The sequence below is a fragment of the Dunckerocampus dactyliophorus genome, chromosome 1 (genome assembly GCF_027744805.1).
Source record: "Dunckerocampus dactyliophorus isolate RoL2022-P2 chromosome 1, RoL_Ddac_1.1, whole genome shotgun sequence".
Classification (NCBI taxonomy): Eukaryota; Metazoa; Chordata; class Actinopteri; order Syngnathiformes; family Syngnathidae; genus Dunckerocampus; species Dunckerocampus dactyliophorus.
Window position 1 is genome coordinate 5,940,890 of NC_072819.1, and position 17,507 is coordinate 5,958,396.

Consider the following 17,507-nt stretch of genomic DNA (forward strand, 5'->3'; position numbering starts at 1 on the left):
ATAATATTGTGGAATAAAGTCAACATATGATTGGAATAAAGTGACAAATTAAAACAGCAGAAATGGAAAAAAAAACAGCTGTAATTTTACAAGCACAAAGTCAAAATATTAAGTGAAAAAAGTCATATTCTGACAATAAAAAAGGTGCAATTTTACAAGAATAAACGTGTAATATTATAAGGAAAAATAATCTAATTTTAGTAGTATGGAGTTGAAATATTCAAGAAAAAATGTTATAGTTTTTTTAAAAGTTGTAATATAAGAAACAAACCAGAAAACAAAGTTGTAATTTTTGGAAAATTAGGTTGGGGAAAAAGTTATAATATTATGGGAACAAAATCAAACTATTATGGAAATAATTCATAACATTATGAGAACAAAATTGCTTGAAGAAAGTTGAAATACGGTAGTTGGAAATGAAATGCGAAAATGGGGAAAAAAGCTGTAATTTTATGAGAAAAAAGTCATATTAGTTGTATATTAGTTGTATTCTAATGAGAATTTGTAATATTATGAGGAAAAAGAATGTAATTTTAGTCATATAGAGTTGACATATTCAAGAAAAAAAGGTGTTATTGTCATGGCAGCCATTCACCAATGAACTTGCATTATGGGAAGTAGTTAAAATGGCTGTTTTTTTGTATATTTTAAACTCGTCTTGGTACTTGTCTTGTATATTTCCTTAGGTGTACCTGTTGAGTGTTAAGTTGCCGTGTGATGATTTTAGCCTTCTATCTAAGGTGACACAATTAGTCAGACTGTTATATTGAGGAAAGCCTTCCTGCGTGAGTTGGCTTATAGCTCGTGATTGGCTCCTGCCAAAGAAAGAGCTACCGCTTCCTCACTGACTCGCGAGCGGCACAGTATTTAAATGATCAGTAGTAGTTCTGAAATATAGGAGATGTCACAAGATGAGAACATGGTCATAAAGTAGCAGCACCACTGTGTCGCAGGGTTCAAAGTGTCATTATTCCGACTTTTTATCTCATAAATATGACTTTTATCTCATAATTTTGACGTTCCATATCATAATTTCAACTTTTTCTTTCATAATTATGACTTTCCTATCTCATAATTATAATTTTTTCTCTTAGAATTTAGTCTTTTTATTTCACAATTATGACTTTTTTATCTCAGAATTTGGACTTTTTATCTTAGAATTTAGACTTTTTATCTCATAATTTAGACTTTTTATCTCACAATTTTGACTTTTTAACCTCATAATTTCAACTTTTTATCTCATTTTGATGTTTTAAATCGCATAATTTTGACTTTTTAATCTCATAATTTTGACTTTTTTTATCTCATATTTCCTATCTCATAATTATGACTTTTTCTCTTAGAATTTAGACTTTTTATTTCACAATTATGCCTTTTTATCTCAGAATTTGGACTTTTTAATCTCATAATTCTGACTTTTTATCTTTGAATTTAGACTTTTTATCTCATAATTTTGACTTTTTAACCTTATAATTTCAACTTTTTATCTCATCATTTTGATTGTTTAATCGCCTAATTTTGAGTATGACTTTTTATCTTATAATTTGGACTTCTTATCTCATAATTATGACATTCTTATCTCGCAATTTCGACATTTGATCACATCATTATGACTTTATCTCGTAATTTTGACTTTTTATCTCATAATTATGACATACCATTAGGATATACGTATTTTTTTCTTTCAGTGGCAGAAACATCCGTATAATATACTTATAACTATACAGTAATACTTTTTCTTTATTAAAGGTGACAAAGAAAAGGGTTATTAGCATTAGCATGCTTAACATTCAACTTGTTGTTTTTTTCCTAATGGTCTTTCCCCATGCTAATGGGCTACTTTTAGGAAGGATAGCCCATCATTATCACCGTCATATTCTTACAACCTTTTTCTTTATTCAAGAAAACAGTTATTAGCGTTCGCGTGATAGCTTTGTAACGTTCCATTATTTTTTCGTAGTTTGCTCATTTTCTTTTGTGATGTTTTGATTTTGCTCGTTTTTGAACAGCATTTTTTTAAGAGCTGCAGACCACAAATGGTCCCCAATTAAGGAGCCGGGTTTTGGACACCCATGTGCTAATTTAACTTTGTTAGCAGGTGACAAGGACTTGAGTTGGCTTTTCAATGGTATTTTCCTAAAAATAGTGGGCTGGATTCCAACTTGTGCGACATCAGGGGGACTTCAGAGGTTCCACTTTTACATTTCACAGACTTTTCATCGCCTGAGTTGGTGCTTTTTCATATTTTTTTTGCTAGTTAGCTTGGGCTAATTGGAAAGCTAACTCTGTAATGCATTACTTGTTGTCTCTAAATAGTGTTTTTCGGAGTGAAGATAAACGTGCATAATTCCACTCCAGTGTGACCCACTTCTGATAAATCAATGCATCGTGTTAGCTGCGAGTGAGCTAAATATGCTAAATAAAGCCACTGCACTGTATACATATATGTTATATGTGTACATTCATTTAAGTCTGACCCACAAGTCGACTCACCGGCCCCACTGGCGGAGGTGGTCTCCGGTGGTCTCTTGTGGTTCCAATCACGTCAAAGCATCAACAGGGATCCAAAAACCTGCTCGATCCTCAATGTGGAGGTCAACTGGAGGCTGCCGAGGTTGGCAACAAGAAGACGAAGAAGAAGAAAACAACTCTCAACGCCACGATCGAAAGTGGATCCCGGTGGAAGCGAGGTCATAGCGCGGGAAATCTCCCACGCAAAAACAGCATTCCCGCGGAGACTAAAATAAACAAGAAGCAAAAGAAAGAAAGCGTCTTTATGCGAGGAAAAGACGTCCGTGAGGTAGGAAGTCTTCCTTGCTTCCGTCCAAAACACCGGGATGGGTCTGACAGGCAGGGGGAGGGGGCGGGGTCTCAGTGGAGTGACGAACTCTGATTGGTGGGATCCTCCCATGCAGGAGTTAACCCCTCACTAAATTGAATAGAAGCCTCACCTGGCAGGTCATTTACCGCACTTGTAACATAATTTGAACGAAACTATTGGTGTCTAGTATTAGTTTGAAATGATTATGCTCAAATATTGATTGGAATGAAGTCATTGTCATTATTTTTTACAGCAGTAGTCAAAAGTATGGAGACACCTTCCCGCTCAATAGCATGATAAAGTGTCTCCAAACTTCTGACTGATAGTGTACATTATGTACAACGTTTATACAGTACTTTCTTTCTGTGACGCTGTAGGATTTTCTTGCACAATGCTGCCATCTAGTGTTCAAACAAGGTAGCACGCCCACTGACCCGCCAGACCCTCATTGACAATGATGGATTTCAGCTTTATTATTTATTTATTTTACATTTTAGTAGATAAAATAAAGAAAAACAATAACATCTTGTAACCATATAATATAAATATGCCAAAATAAATAACAAGTATAAAAATAAAAGAATTAAAATAATGAATAAAAATGTATTTATATTTACTGAAAAAAAAGTGTTTTTATTTGGAATTTTCAAAGCATTTCGGTGTATTTCAGTGCTTTGGCGTTCAGTCGAGCTACACCAAGGGTGCCCAAAGTGCGGCCATTTAAAAATATATATATATCATTTAACAAGAAAACTAAAAAAAACAGCAAAAATGGAAAAAAATCAGCAGTAATTTTACAAGAATAAAGTAAAGTCTTTACACTGTTCTCTTTACTTGTCTTGCTTGCTTGCTGCTGTAACAAGTAAATTTCCCCGCTGTGGGATAAATAAAGTACATACATACATACATACATACATAAAAATACTAAGAGAAAATTGTTGCATTCTAATGAGAAAAAGGTCATTATTTTAGAAGAATAACAGTAATAGTATGAGGAAAAATAATGTCATTTTAGTAGCATAGAGTTGACATATTAAAGAAAAAAATCTTTTTTTTTTTAAAGTCATTAATATAAGAAACAAAAAAAGTTGTCATTTTTGGAAAATTAAGTAGGGGAAAAGGTTATAATATTATGGAAATAAAGTCATAATAATACTAGAACAAAATTACAAGAAGAAAGCTGAAACAGTTGGAAAATAATATTTTTTAAAAACCCAGGAAAAATGGATAAAACAGCAGTAATGTTATGAGAATAAAGTCAAAATATTAAAAGAAAAAAAGTCATATTCTGAATAGGAAAAAAGACGCAATTTTACAAGAATAAAGTCGTTATAAAAATGGATAAAAAGTTGCAATATTATGGGACTAAAGTCATATTACGAGAAGAGAATTTACAAAAAGGTGAACTAGTTGAAAAAAATCCAGCAGAAATGGAAAAAAACATCTTTAATTTTATAAGAATAAAGTCAAACTATGATGAGAAAAAGTCATATTCTAATGAGAAAAAAAGTCACAATTTTACTAGAATAAAACTGTAATATTATGAGGAAAAATAATGTCATTTTAGTAATATAGAGTTGAAATATTATGACCCCTCCAAAAATTGGTAATTTTTGGAAAATGAGGTTGGGGGAAAAGTGATAATATTATGGGAATAAAGTCAAAATATTATGGAAATAAAGAAGTGGAAGAGGCATAGTTGCATCCTTTTAATTTTCACTATGTGGCCCTCGCTAGAGGAAAAACATTTGGACACCCCTGCTCTCGACCTCCTCCAAGGCCAAGCGATGCTACTGCAATAAAATAAATTCATGAATACAAAATAAATAAATGAAATGAATTAAATAAAATAATAATAAAATAAATAAATACAGAATAACAGAAGAGACGTTCAAATCCACTCTAAGAGATCTGCCAACATTTACGTACAACAATAATCACAATAATAATGGTCAATAATTTGCATACAAACCCTCAGAGTAGAAGAAACCACACTCAGTGGACGCTTCATTAGGTAGCCAAATCGTAGAATATCGATTATTATTATTGTTTATTGTAAAAGTGTACTCTTTGCATTCTGTCAATCAACACATGGGGTCACGACAGCAGTTATTATCATTATTATCACGTACACATGACTAACATATGAACTATGTACAGTGTATATGCTGTATATCCACATGTGTTTTATTACCATTGATGTTGATAATAATGTCTACATGTGTACCTAATGAAGTGTCCTCCATTTCCAATGCTCCAATTAAGGCCTCCATTCTATGAACCGCCAGGGCTCCTAAAGCCGCTGGGTAGCGCATTAACAGCTGCGGCTGTGGGCAACCTCCAGATTTCGCATTTTTGCTGAACTTAGGAGCATCCGGCAGATTTCTCTAGCTCTGCATGCACTCTACAATGTTGCTGTGAAAGTTGTGCATATTACACGCATCATAATTCGCTATTGCAACACTGCGTCTGTTGCTGCCGTTCTGTGCAGTGCGCTTGCGAGCTCTGCGTACGCTTTGAAGTGTTGTTGACAGCACAGTCATTAGCGCTTTCAATGTTGACTCAGCAGTTTGCGGCTTACTGCTATAACAACATTGTCTCTGTGGGTACTGTGTTGCGCAATACACTCGGAATCTACTTGCGAGCTCTGTGTGTGCTGTAAATGGTTATTTACAACAAACTCATCGCCGATTTTGATGCTGACTCAGCAGTTTGCTCTCTGCCGCCATTGGTTTTGTTGTGTCTGTGCTGTGCAATACACTGTATTGCTGTGCAATACAGCTCTGCGTGCACTTTAAACTGTCGTGAGCTGTTGTTTACTTCATTGGTGCTACTAATGCTGACTGAGCAGTTTGTGCCTTACCGCTGTGACAACATTGGTTCTGTGGCTGCGGAGTTGTGAACAATACACTTGGAATCTCTGCGTGCACTGTAAACAACTGTTTATAACAAACTCATCTGCGCTTTTGAAGGTGACACAGCAGTTTGCGCCCTGCCGCTATTACAACATTGGTTCTGTTGGATCTGTGTTGTGCAATACACTTGCCAGTCCTGTGTGCGTTTTAAACTGTTATTTGCTTCATCCCCAGTACTAATGCTCACTAAGCAGTTTGTGCCTTGCCGCTGTGACACCATTGGTTCCGTGTCTGCTGTGTTGTTAGCCATATACTTTTCAGCTCTGCGTGCGCTTTTAACTGTTGTAACTGTTGTTTACAACAAACTCATCAGCGCTATTAATGCTGACTGAGCAGCTTGCGCTTTGCCACTGTTACATTGGTTCTGTGGCTGCTGTGTTGTTAACAACATACTTGCCAGCTCTGCATGCGCTTTAAACTGTTGTAACTGTTGTTTACAACAAACTCATTAGCGCTATTAATGCTGACTGAGCAGTTTGCGCCTTGCCACTGTTACAATATTGGTTCTGTGGCTGCTGTGTTAACAACATACTTGCCAGCTCTGTGTGCGCTCTAAACTGTTCTAACTGTTGTTTACAACAAACTCATCAGCGCACCATATACAATACTTGTGAGCTCAGCCTGCGCTTTAAACTGCGTCATTGACAACAAACTCATCAGCGATTTTAATGCTGACTCAGCAGTTCGCGGCTTACCACTTCTACAACATTGGTTTCTAAATGAATGAGCATATGGAGAGCTAGTTTCAGGTTAAAAAAAGTAACTTGTTTTATAGAAGGAGGCCTGTTCTCTCTAATAATCTCCTGGCTGCACCTCTTTGCGCTAGAATGAGAGCATGTGTGGTGTAGTTGTCGAGTATGATTGTAAGAGGATGAGGACATACTGAAGGTGCGTGACGTGCCATTCTTCCGGCTGCGGATGCTACACGAGAAGGCTGTGTCTCTGGGAAGACTTCTCGTCCTCACCTCCCCGTCAGTCGTCCATGTCCCGGGCGTCTGACGTCCCGATGGGGAAGAGCATGTCGCTCTCCAGGGAGAGGTTGCTCCCCAGGTGGCCCCTCAGCAGGAAGTGCGTCCTCCTCTGCAGGAGCCTCTGCTGCTCCTGCTTGAGCTCCACGTAGGAGCGTGAGAAGGTGTGGAAGATGGAGGTGACGGGGAAGGCCATGAGGAGGATGCCGCTCAGGATGCTGCTCAGCGCCACCACCTGGCCCGGGATGCTGCGGGGCACCATGTCGCCGTAACCCACCGTTGTCATGGTGATGACAGCCCACCAGTAGGTGGCGGGGATGCTGGTGAACTCCTGCGCAGCGGCCATCTCGTTCTCCATCAGGTAGAGCAGCGGCGAGTAGAGGGCGATGGCCACACACAAGAAGAGGAGCAGCAGGCCAAACTCACGCGTGCAGCGGCGGGCCGTCAGCCCCAGCGTCTGCAGGCCCAGCGAGTGGCGGGCCAGTCGCATCACGTAGAGGATGCGCAACGCCCGTAGCACGCGCAGCACCAGGCCCACCTTGTCCAGGTAGCTGCCGCCTGAGCTGGGGCGGCGCTCGGCCGTGGAGGTGGCGTCCACCAGCAGCGTGATGTAGTAGGGCAGGATGGCCAGCACGTCGATGAGGTTGAGGGGCTGACGCAGGAAGCTCAGCTTGGAGCGGTCCTGGATGAAGCGCAGGGAGAACTCGAGGGAGAACCAGGCCACGCACACCGTCTCCACGATGAAGATGTTGTAGCACATCCGGGAACAGGTGCCCTGTTTCACACACAGACACGCACTGTTGCTTGACCACCACCAGGGGGAGCTACTAACACTCATTCACCAAAATAATATCTATCATTATTATTGCTAGCTGCAATGGTCATTGAAAACTATATTATAATTATTACATGACATTCATTAGGACTACAAATTAATTAGGAGAAACAAACAAAATAACAAAATTTTGGGAAAATTAGGTTGGGGCAAAAGTTATAATATTATGGGAATAAAGTGAAAATATTATGGGAATAAAACATAATATTACAAGAAAAAAATGTACGTTAAGTAATGTAATATTATGAGGAAAAGTTGCAATATGAAAGAAATCGCTGTTACCACGCTATCAAATTAATTACCCTGCACTATTGTTGATATTACAATTAATAGGTATCGTTATCATCATGACAACAAAACAAACATGATATATGAATAGAAAGAAAATATAGATACAAGTTAAACTATGGTGGATGGATGTTATATGTAGTATTATCATTATTATTACTATCACAGTCATTATTGGTTTACCTTTATTAAAGTGAGAACATTTTCACTCAATACAATTTAAAAAATGCTACATTTTTAAAATGCCCAAAACAAATAGTTCTACATTTTTAAAATGCCCAAAACATATAGTTACTACACTATTATTATAACACACTTTTAAATGATATGTCATGTTTTACTTAACCTTTTAATGAGAATTAATGTAAAATGTAGAATAAAAATAAAACACAAATGTAAAAAAATTCCTGGTTAAATAAAATAGCAAAAAAATGTAATAATAATAATCATTATTCTTCTTATTTTTGTAACAATAAAAAGCCCTGCTTGAAAAATAAATTAAACTTAAAATATTATATTCAAATTATTACATATGTATTAATGTAATAACAGTTAATTTCAAACTAATTGTAATCACATTTTTAAAAATGTAATAACAATACACAATAATAAATTCAACAATAAAAAAGCCCTATTTGAAAATTTGACTAAATTATTCAACTATTTTAATATTGCATTCAAATAATAACATCTGTATTAATGTAATAACAGTTAATTTTAAAATAACTGCAATCAAATTGTATTATGTCCTGTTTTATATATACAGCATATATATACTGTATACAGTGTGTATATGTATATATATATATATATATATATATACACATATACACACAGACTGTTATTACATTAATACATACGTAATAATTTGAATATAATATTTAAAAAGTTGAATTTATTTTTCAAGTAGTAGAAGTAGAAGTCAAGTAAGAATAATGATTATTATTATTATTATATATATATATATATATATATATATATATATATATATATACTGTATATACACACACACACACACACACACACACACACACACACACACACACACACACACACTGTGTATAGTGTTTCTTTGCTACAATGTCCCTCACGGATTTGCTCTTTCGCAGATTTTTTTCATGTGTAATTTTTGGTAATTTTTTTTTTTTTTACAGCGTATGAGCACGCATTGTGTTCTGCTTCCTTGTGGTGTATTAGAGTGATCTATCGGGGCTCTGTCGCTTGGGTCTGTGATTGTCAATCAATCTCCTTCGTGCAGGACTGCTTGTTTCCTGCTGTGCGATCCTACATGCTGAAAGAAGGCAGAAGTTACGTCTTATGCCTGGAATACTGTAAAAGAATCTTCAGATCATGGATGACGACAAGGATGAATATGTTTTAACAAGGATACAAAAACTCCATAGCCTAACGGCGCCAGGACAAGTCACGTATCAGAGGAGTGAGTCACTTAATTTCTTGAGTCCAACCTCGTAAGTTGATCATTAAAGTTCAAATGAAATTTGAACTTTGAGAGTGTTAAAACAAGAGAGAAATGTGATAAAATGTTCATGACTGTCTGAGAAAAGTGTATAAAGTGCATGGTGAGGGGTTTTACAGCCTTAAAACAAATACTGTACAAAAATATACTTGACTACTTCACACATTTCACTTATTGCGGGCTATTTTGGGAACCTATCCCCTGCGATACACGAAGGAACACTGTATATACCTGTAGATATATCTTATCTCTCCAAGTGTAATAAGCATCCTGGTGTTTTTGGTGTAGGACATACAGAAAAGAAAAAGGTCTAAAAAAAACCCACGAATTTGTCATGTGACCTAAGGTCCAAAAGTTAGCAGCAAATGAGGTGCGTACTCACCGCCTCCTCCTCCCTCCTCATGGCAGGCATGGTGCTGATGGAGAGGTTGACGGCAGTGATGGTGACAAACAAGACGGACAAACAAGCAAAGATCTTCCCAGGGAGTCCAGAGTGAGGTCTCTCCACCATGTCCCTCAGCTTGGACATGAAGCCGCTCAAGCGGGACTCGGCGGGATGCCCCCCGCTGTCCGACTCGGACAGGTCCCGCAGGAGCTCGTCCTCCTCGGCCGCTTGCTCCATGGCCTCCAGCTCCTCCATGCGGCGCAGCAGGCGACGGCGGCAGCACCACTCCAGGCTCTCCTCGGGCACCCCCCAGTAGAGCAGCTCCTCCCTGAAGGAGAGGGCGCACATCTCCCTGAGGGAGCGCAGCTTGCCCGCCCGCAGGAAGGTCAGGATGGTGCGGAAGGCGCAGGGGCTGCGGTCGAAGAAGAACTCGTTGCGCGCCACGTCGTAGTCGTCGCAGACACGCATGATCTCGTCGAAGCTGCTGCACAGGTGCAGCTGGCCCAGGCGGGACAGCGGGAAGTCCTCCAGGGTGGTCCAGGGGAGCTGGTAGCGCACGCCGCCCACATTGATAATGGCGTGGAGTTTGTGGGCGTTGGACAGCGGCACCGCGTGGCGGCCGGGGGCCGGCTCGGGGACCCGCTGCGCCCTCTTGTAGAAGGCTCCCTTGCGGGCCTCCTGCTCCTGCAGGGGCGGAGGGCCGAGGGAGGTGTCGGAGGCGCAGCTCAGGGCGCTGTAGTCGTAGTCAGAGCCGTCACCCGCCAGCAGGGTCATCTTTACTGGCCTCCTAGCATCCCTGACACGCCACCTGACACGCAGACGCTGTCACCTGCACAAAAACACAAGCACACCACACTTCAAAAACACCTGCGTTCGTTTATTTAAACATAAATAAAAGACCAAAATATTTCAGCTTTCTTCTCAAATAATCTTCCTCATTTAAAAAATAATATTATGACTTTATTCCCATATTTATAACTTTTTCCCCAACCTAATTTTCCAAAAACAAAATTTTGTTATATTTCTCACAATATTGGGTCATATTATAAAATAACAATAAATATTTGTTCTTTAATATTTCAACTCTATGCTACTAAAATGACATTATTTTCATCATAATATTACAAGTTTATTCCCGTAAAATTGCAGACCTTTTTCTCATTAGAAAACGACTTCTTTCTTTTCATATTTTGACATTATTTTCATAAAATTACTGTTTTTTTCCAACTATTTCAACTTTCTTTTAGTACATTTTCTTCTCCTAATATTATGACTTTATTCCCATAATATAACCTTTTCTCCAACCTAATTTTCCAAAAATGACAACTTTATTTTGTTTTGTTTGTTTCTCATATTACGACTGTATTTTTTTCTTTAATATTTCAACTCTATGCTTCAAAAAAAATATTTTTTTCTTTAATATTTAAACTTTATGTTAGTAAAATGTCATTATTTTTCCTCATTATTTTACAAGTTTATTCTCGTAAAATATTTTTTTCTCTCACTAGAATACAAGTTTTTCATCTTCATATTTTGACTTTATTCTCTACAGCTGTTTTTTATCTGCTGTCGTTATTTATTTATTTATTTATTTAGGTTTATTGAATTTATTTCACTTAATTATTTAAATTTCTTCTAGTAAATTTTCTTCTGGTAATATTATGACTTTATTCCCATAATATAAGTTTTTCCCCAACCTAATTTTTCAACAGTAACATATTTATTTTGTTTTGTGTGTTTCTCATAATATTACGACTTAAAAAATAGAAAGTATTTTTGCTTAAGTATTTCAGCACTATGCTACTAAATGACATTATTTTTCCTCATAATATTACAAGTTTATTCTAAAATGGTGGCCTTTTTTCTCATTAGAATATGACTTTTCTTCTTATTTTGACATTATTTTCCTAAAATTACAGCATTTTTTCCCATTTCTTCTGTTTCCTCGTAATATTACGACTTTATTCTCGTAAAATTGCGACTTCTTTCTCTCGCTAGAATACAACTTTTTCCTCTTTATATTTTGACTTTATTCTCTTAAAACTTATAACTGTTATTTTTTTTTGCTATTGTTTTTATCATTTTTTTTTATATTTAAATTTTCTTTTAGTACATTTTCTTCTCCTAATATATATATATATATATATATTTTTTAACTATTTCCGCAACCTAATTTTCCAACAATGACAACTTTATTTTGTTTCTTGGTCATCATTGCGTCTGTGTAGGCTCTCAGTCGTACAGGAGTTGTCCATCGAGGAAAAGGCTTCTTGAGACGTCATCTGTACTTCTGTGAAGAATGTGTCGGACGTTTCGCTCCTCATCCGAAGAGCTTCGTCAGCGAACTAATAAGTGCTGGTAGCCTAGGCCTTAAATACAGTAAGAGTGGGCGGAATTGGTGTGCCAACACCCTCCTCCTATTGGTTCGTTACACTAAGCCTGGGCGGAGTAGTGGTATAATCCTATCCTGTTATTAACACCTCCGATAAAAGGGAAGTGTCGCTCCCTGAATAGGGTATGAACGACTCTGATACTGATACTTCCTAAAGACAAGGCTCCAAACCAGAAACAGAGCAATGTGGTCTATTCCATCCACTGTAAAGATGAGGAATGCAAAGAGCACTACATTGGGGAAACTAAGCAAATGCTCCAAAAAAGGCTTTATCAACATCGCAGGGACAATGCTAGTGGTCCTCAATCAGCAGTACATCTACACCTGAAAGCTACCAATCACTCTTTTCAGGACAGCGAGGTAAAGATTTTGGCCAAAGAAAACAGATGGTTTGAAAGAGGAGTAAAGGAAGCTATTTTTGTCAAACAACAGAACCCATCATTGAATCGGAATGGTGGTTTGAGGTTTAATTTGGACCCTGTGTTCAGCAGGTTACTGAGACCAAAACCCACAGCTCTTAGTCTTGCAAATGAGGTGAAGGCAGGGCCGAGCCAGAACAATAGATGCTAACAAGCCAGTATCAGAGTCGTTCATACCCTATTCAGGGAGCGACACTTCCCTTTTATCGGAGGTGTTAATAACAGGATAGGATTATACCACTACTCCGCCCAGGCTTAGTGTAACGAACCAATAGGAGGAGGGTGTTGGCACACCAATTCCGCCCACTCTTACTGTATTTAAGGCCTAGGCTACCAGCACTTATTAGTTCGCTGACGAAGCTCTTCGGATGAGGAGCGAAACGTCCGACACATTCTTCACAGAAGTACAGATGACGTCTCAAGAAGCCTTTTCCTCTTGGTCATCATATAACAACCTGAAAAAAAATGTTTTTTCTTTAATATTTCAACTATGCTGCAAAAATGAGTTTTTTTTCCATCACAATATTAAGATGTTTTTCTTGACTTTTTCTTGTTAGATTACACCTTTTTTCTCTTAATATTTTAACTTCATTCTTGTCACATTTCTGCAGATTTTTCCATTTTAGCTTTTATTTTTATTTTTTAAGTTTTCTTGTTAAATTCCATTTTTAGACTGTGCTGCGGCCCGATCACAAAAACAGCCGCCTGCCGCAAACGGCATTCAGGGCCGCACTTTGGACACCCCTGCCTTCATAATGTTTTTTTTAATGTGTGACGTTTTTTATGTTTTATTTTTGGAATAAGCCAATAAAAAATTAGCAAATGGCTGCCGTGAATAATCTGCTGTAAATAATCTTTATGATGAGTAAAAAGACGCACGCTAGCTTCATTGTAGTCAGCACTGTTTCAGGACGTTAGCTTCCAAACCATGTCCTCGGTGGAAGTAAAGACAAAGACGTTGGTCTTGTTGCCGGAAGGAGGAGGAGTTGGCTGAGTGAAATGTGAGCAAGTGAACACTTATTAGACACCTGCGCTGTCACCATCTTGATTACAGTCCCGGAGAATGGAAGGTTCCGGCAAAACGCCCCCAGAGATCCTCACGACCGCCTCGCTGCTTGCTACACCTCAGCCAGGGAGCTGAGAAACGCTTGTAAAAATGCACGCTTGTGTGCCAAATAACTTCACGTATGGTCTACACTCCACTAAAGGAGACTACCACATGTCTCAAAATATTTTTTAAAATGATGGATTAGGGCCACTCTGGCAAAAAAACATAAATAAAAGAAGACAAAAAAGCACTGGCATTGACTGGGATACATGGGAATCATTGAAATAAAATACAGTGCAAACCTTTCCTGTCCACACCCCTCCTACTGGCTGACTCATGTCAACATAAGTGGTTGTCAACATAAGTCAGGGCTGTCCAAAGTGCGGCAAATGGCAATATTTCTAAAAATATCATGTAGCAAATTTTTTTTAATTTTTTTTAAATAACAGCAGCAAAAAAGGAAAAATGATCAGTAATGAGAATACTGTCAAATATTATGAGGAAAAAGGTAGCATAGAGCTGAAATATTATATAAATATTATATAAAAAGTCATAATATGAGAAACAACCAAAACTAAATCAAATGTACATTTTTGGAAAATTAGGTAGGGGAAAAAGTTCTAATCTTATGGGAAAAAAGTCATAATATTAGGAGAAAAAAGTTGACAAGAATAAAGTTGAAATAGTTTTAAAAAAAAACCCCAGCAGAAAACAAAACGCTGTAATTTAACAAGAATACAGTCAAAAATATTATGAGAAAAATGTCATATTCCGACAAGAAAAAAAGTCACAATTTTAAGACAATAAACTTGTAATATTATGATGGGAAAATATTGTCATTTTAATAACATGGAGCTGAAATATTAAAGGAAATCATTTTTTAAAGTAATAATAGTTGGAGAAATAATAATAATAATAATAATAATAATAAATAAAGTCAAAATATTAAGAGAATACATTTGTATTCTAATGAGAACAAAGGTCGCCATTTTATAACAATAAACATAATATAAACATAATATTATGAGGAAAAATAATGTCATTTTAGCAGCATAGAGTTGAAATATTTAAAACATGTATGTTTTTTTAAAGTCTTATTATAAAGAGAAACAAACAAAACAAAATAAAGCTGTCATTCTGAAAGAATACTTTGGGAAAAATGTTGTAATATTACGGGAATTTTATGAGAAGGGTTTTTAGTTTTATTAGAAATTTGAAGTGGCGAGGTATTACTGTAATAAGAAGACGGTGGACCGGGACTTGACGAGCTGTCGGCATAAATGAGTCAATTAAACAAGGTTTATTAAAAACAGCAATGCGTCATCTACAATTCTAATTGCCTTTCACTGATGGAAAAAGCTGCGTTCATCTGCTGTTCATCAGCTACTTAACGGTCCAAGAAAAATGATCTAGCATGTGGACAATCAGGAATAATTTGTTAATTCATCGAAACTGTTGAAAAAGCAACTTTTAAAAACTGCATCCTTTCATACAACGACAATTCCTCAGCGTGAACAGCCAAAAATAACAGCGGAATAGGAGCATCCTTTGGGTTTGAAAGTAGTGCGAGTGCATGAGAGGTTAGGAATACACCCACAGACGCGCACGGGCCTACGCCGCTCTCCTACTGCATTAAATCACACTTAACCCCCCCAGGCTGTTTGAATCCTCACTTGAAAACACTGCTGTGCTTTTTTTTGCCTCTTTGCGCTTTTCCCAGCATTTTCCGCGCAAGAAGGAAAGTGCAAGAACGGGATGGTGGAAGGCAACAAGGCTGTTCCCTCCACCAGATCGGCGGCGTTCTGGCCTGTCCGTGTGCCGGCGTGATGGCAGAGCTTGTTCTCTCATGTTGACTCACTGGCTTGCGTTGCGCTTCCTGTCGCGCCTTCTCCATCCCGCTACCAAGGAAAAGCCTTTTATCCAACCCAGACCGCAAAAGCTGAGCAGCTCCATATCCCCACACACGCCTTGCCACCCATATGAAGTCATCCACATGAAGCATAGTCACCAGTTATCCTTTTCATACACAAAATCACTTCATCCAAAACTAAACTGTCTTCAACTATGAAAAACACGTCATTTACGTTCATGCAAAACACGATTTTTTTCTACAATGTTAACAAAAACGTACGTTACGTTCATCCGGGACTACATTTTCAACAACGTTGTAACAAGAACCTACGTTATGTTCATTGAAGAATACATTTTTTTCATACAACGTTAACAAAATCGTACGTTATAGTCATTGAAGAGTACTTTTTCATACGACGTTTACAAAAACGTACGTTATGTTCATCGGAGACTACATTTTCGATGACACTGACAAAAGCGTATGTTAGGTTCATTGAAGACTCCTTTTTTTCTACGGTGCTAACAAAAACGTACATTATGTTCACAAGAAGAAAGTTGAAATGGTTGGAAAATTAAAAAAACTAAACAGAAAAAGTTTCACGAGAATAAAGAGAAAATATTAAGGGTAAGAAGTTGTAGTCCAACAAGAAAAAAAGTCGCAATTTTACGAGAATAAACTTATTATGGAGGGAAAATAATGTCATTTTAGTAACATAAAGTTGGAATATTAAAGACATTTTTTAAAAATATGCATAATATTATGAGAAACAAACAAAACAAAATAAAGTTGCAATTTTTGGAAAACTAGCTTGAGGGAAAAGTTATAATATTATGGGGATAAAGCCATAATATTACGAGAAGAACATTTACAAGAAGAAAGTTGAAATAGTTGAAAAATTTAAAATACAGTAGAAATTTTATGAGAATAAAGTGAGAAAAAAGTTGTAGTCAAGGAAAAAAGTTGCAATTTTACGAGAATAAACTGGTAACATTAGGAGGAAAAATAATGCCATTTTAGTAGCATAGAGTTGAAATATTAAAGAAAAAATGTTTTTTTTTTTTAAAGGTGTAATATAATGAGAAACCAACTAAACAAAATAAAATAAATAAAATTAGTTTGGGGGGGAAGTTATAATATGTAAAGAAAGCCGTAATATCACGAGAAGAAAATGTACAAGAAGAAAGTTGAAACGGGTGGAATTTTTTTTTTTTAAAAAGCAGAAATGTGGAGGAACGGATTGTGTTCAGCTTTGGAGGCACACACACACAGAGACAGAGAGAGAGACAATGACATGAAGGCCAATCAATGACTAAGATGATCGAGTGTGAATGAAGTGATGCATCGAGGACAATTGGACAGATTCTCCGCCATCTGTGCGTGACTCACGGAACTAACATGCGAGTCGGCGACGAGGCTCCAACATATTCGTCGCTCACCATGGGCGGTCCGTTTTCGGAAGGACATCTGAAACCAGAGAGTGGTTCCGCCTCTCTCGGGTTAAAACGCCGGTGTCTTTACATTAATTCACTTCCTGTTACTCTAACAGTCCTCTAATGACTCTCAGAGGATGTTGTTTCCAGCAATGATGATGTTTTTCTCTCCCTCTCCGGGAATCTGCTTAAATTCCCTAACAGTCCAAAGTGGAGAGTTTCTCTGTGTTGGAATTCTAGCAGGAGCCTTTTTGAAATGCTGAGTTGCTGCCACAAACGTCAGCATCCACACAGTTGCTACTCCTTGCGCCTGCACGCTCATCGATGATCAAGCTGGCGTGACACCAAGCTAGCGTGAATCAACCTGTTTGTCTTCCGATGTCCTTCTTCTGCCGTCGACCTGAATGCACTTCCTGCTAAAAGCGTGACAATCAGCGGTCAGGAGGCACTTCAAACCGGCCCCGTCAACCCCTGACAGGTCGCAACCAGAATTCAGCAGCGGCGGCGGCCCCGATGGGATGAGGTGACAGACGGTAGCGGGCGCTGACCCGGGAAGACAAAAAAATCCACTTTAACACTTTGGAGCTGTCAGGGAAGAAAGTGCTCTGCTCATGTTGCACTGAGCAACCACTCTTTCCTATGTCACTCTGTGCTTCCTTTTCTATGGTTATCATGAC

General features: G+C 37.7%; 2 protein-coding genes across 7 annotated transcripts in view; both read right to left on the bottom strand.

The window, feature by feature from the left end:
• The window catches only part of src (v-src avian sarcoma (Schmidt-Ruppin A-2) viral oncogene homolog), a 45,731-nt gene extending 42,879 nt beyond the window's left edge, over nucleotides 1–2,852 (bottom strand). For all 4 annotated transcript variants that reach the window (XM_054767879.1, XM_054767862.1, XM_054767871.1 and 1 more), the window contains exon 1: nucleotides 2,494–2,852. The gene's annotated coding sequence lies outside the window, so the exon portion shown is untranslated. The remainder of the gene's footprint in view (nucleotides 1–2,493) is intronic.
• Nucleotides 2,853–4,152: 1,300 nt separating this feature from the next.
• Nucleotides 4,153–17,507, bottom strand: part of kcng1 (potassium voltage-gated channel, subfamily G, member 1) — a 30,819-nt gene continuing 17,464 nt past the window's right edge. For 2 of the 3 annotated variants that reach the window (XM_054784932.1, XM_054784924.1), the window contains exons 4-5: nucleotides 9,687–10,518; nucleotides 4,153–7,479 (exon numbers count right to left, since the gene is read on the bottom strand). In XM_054784932.1, the coding sequence (XP_054640907.1) occupies nucleotides 6,709–7,479; nucleotides 9,687–10,463 (1,548 nt within the window). In that variant the 5' untranslated portion in view covers nucleotides 10,464–10,518 and the 3' untranslated portion in view covers nucleotides 4,153–6,708. Of the gene's footprint in view, nucleotides 7,480–9,686; nucleotides 10,833–17,507 lie in introns of those variants that run through there. The other variant, XM_054784942.1, reaches the window with a different exon arrangement.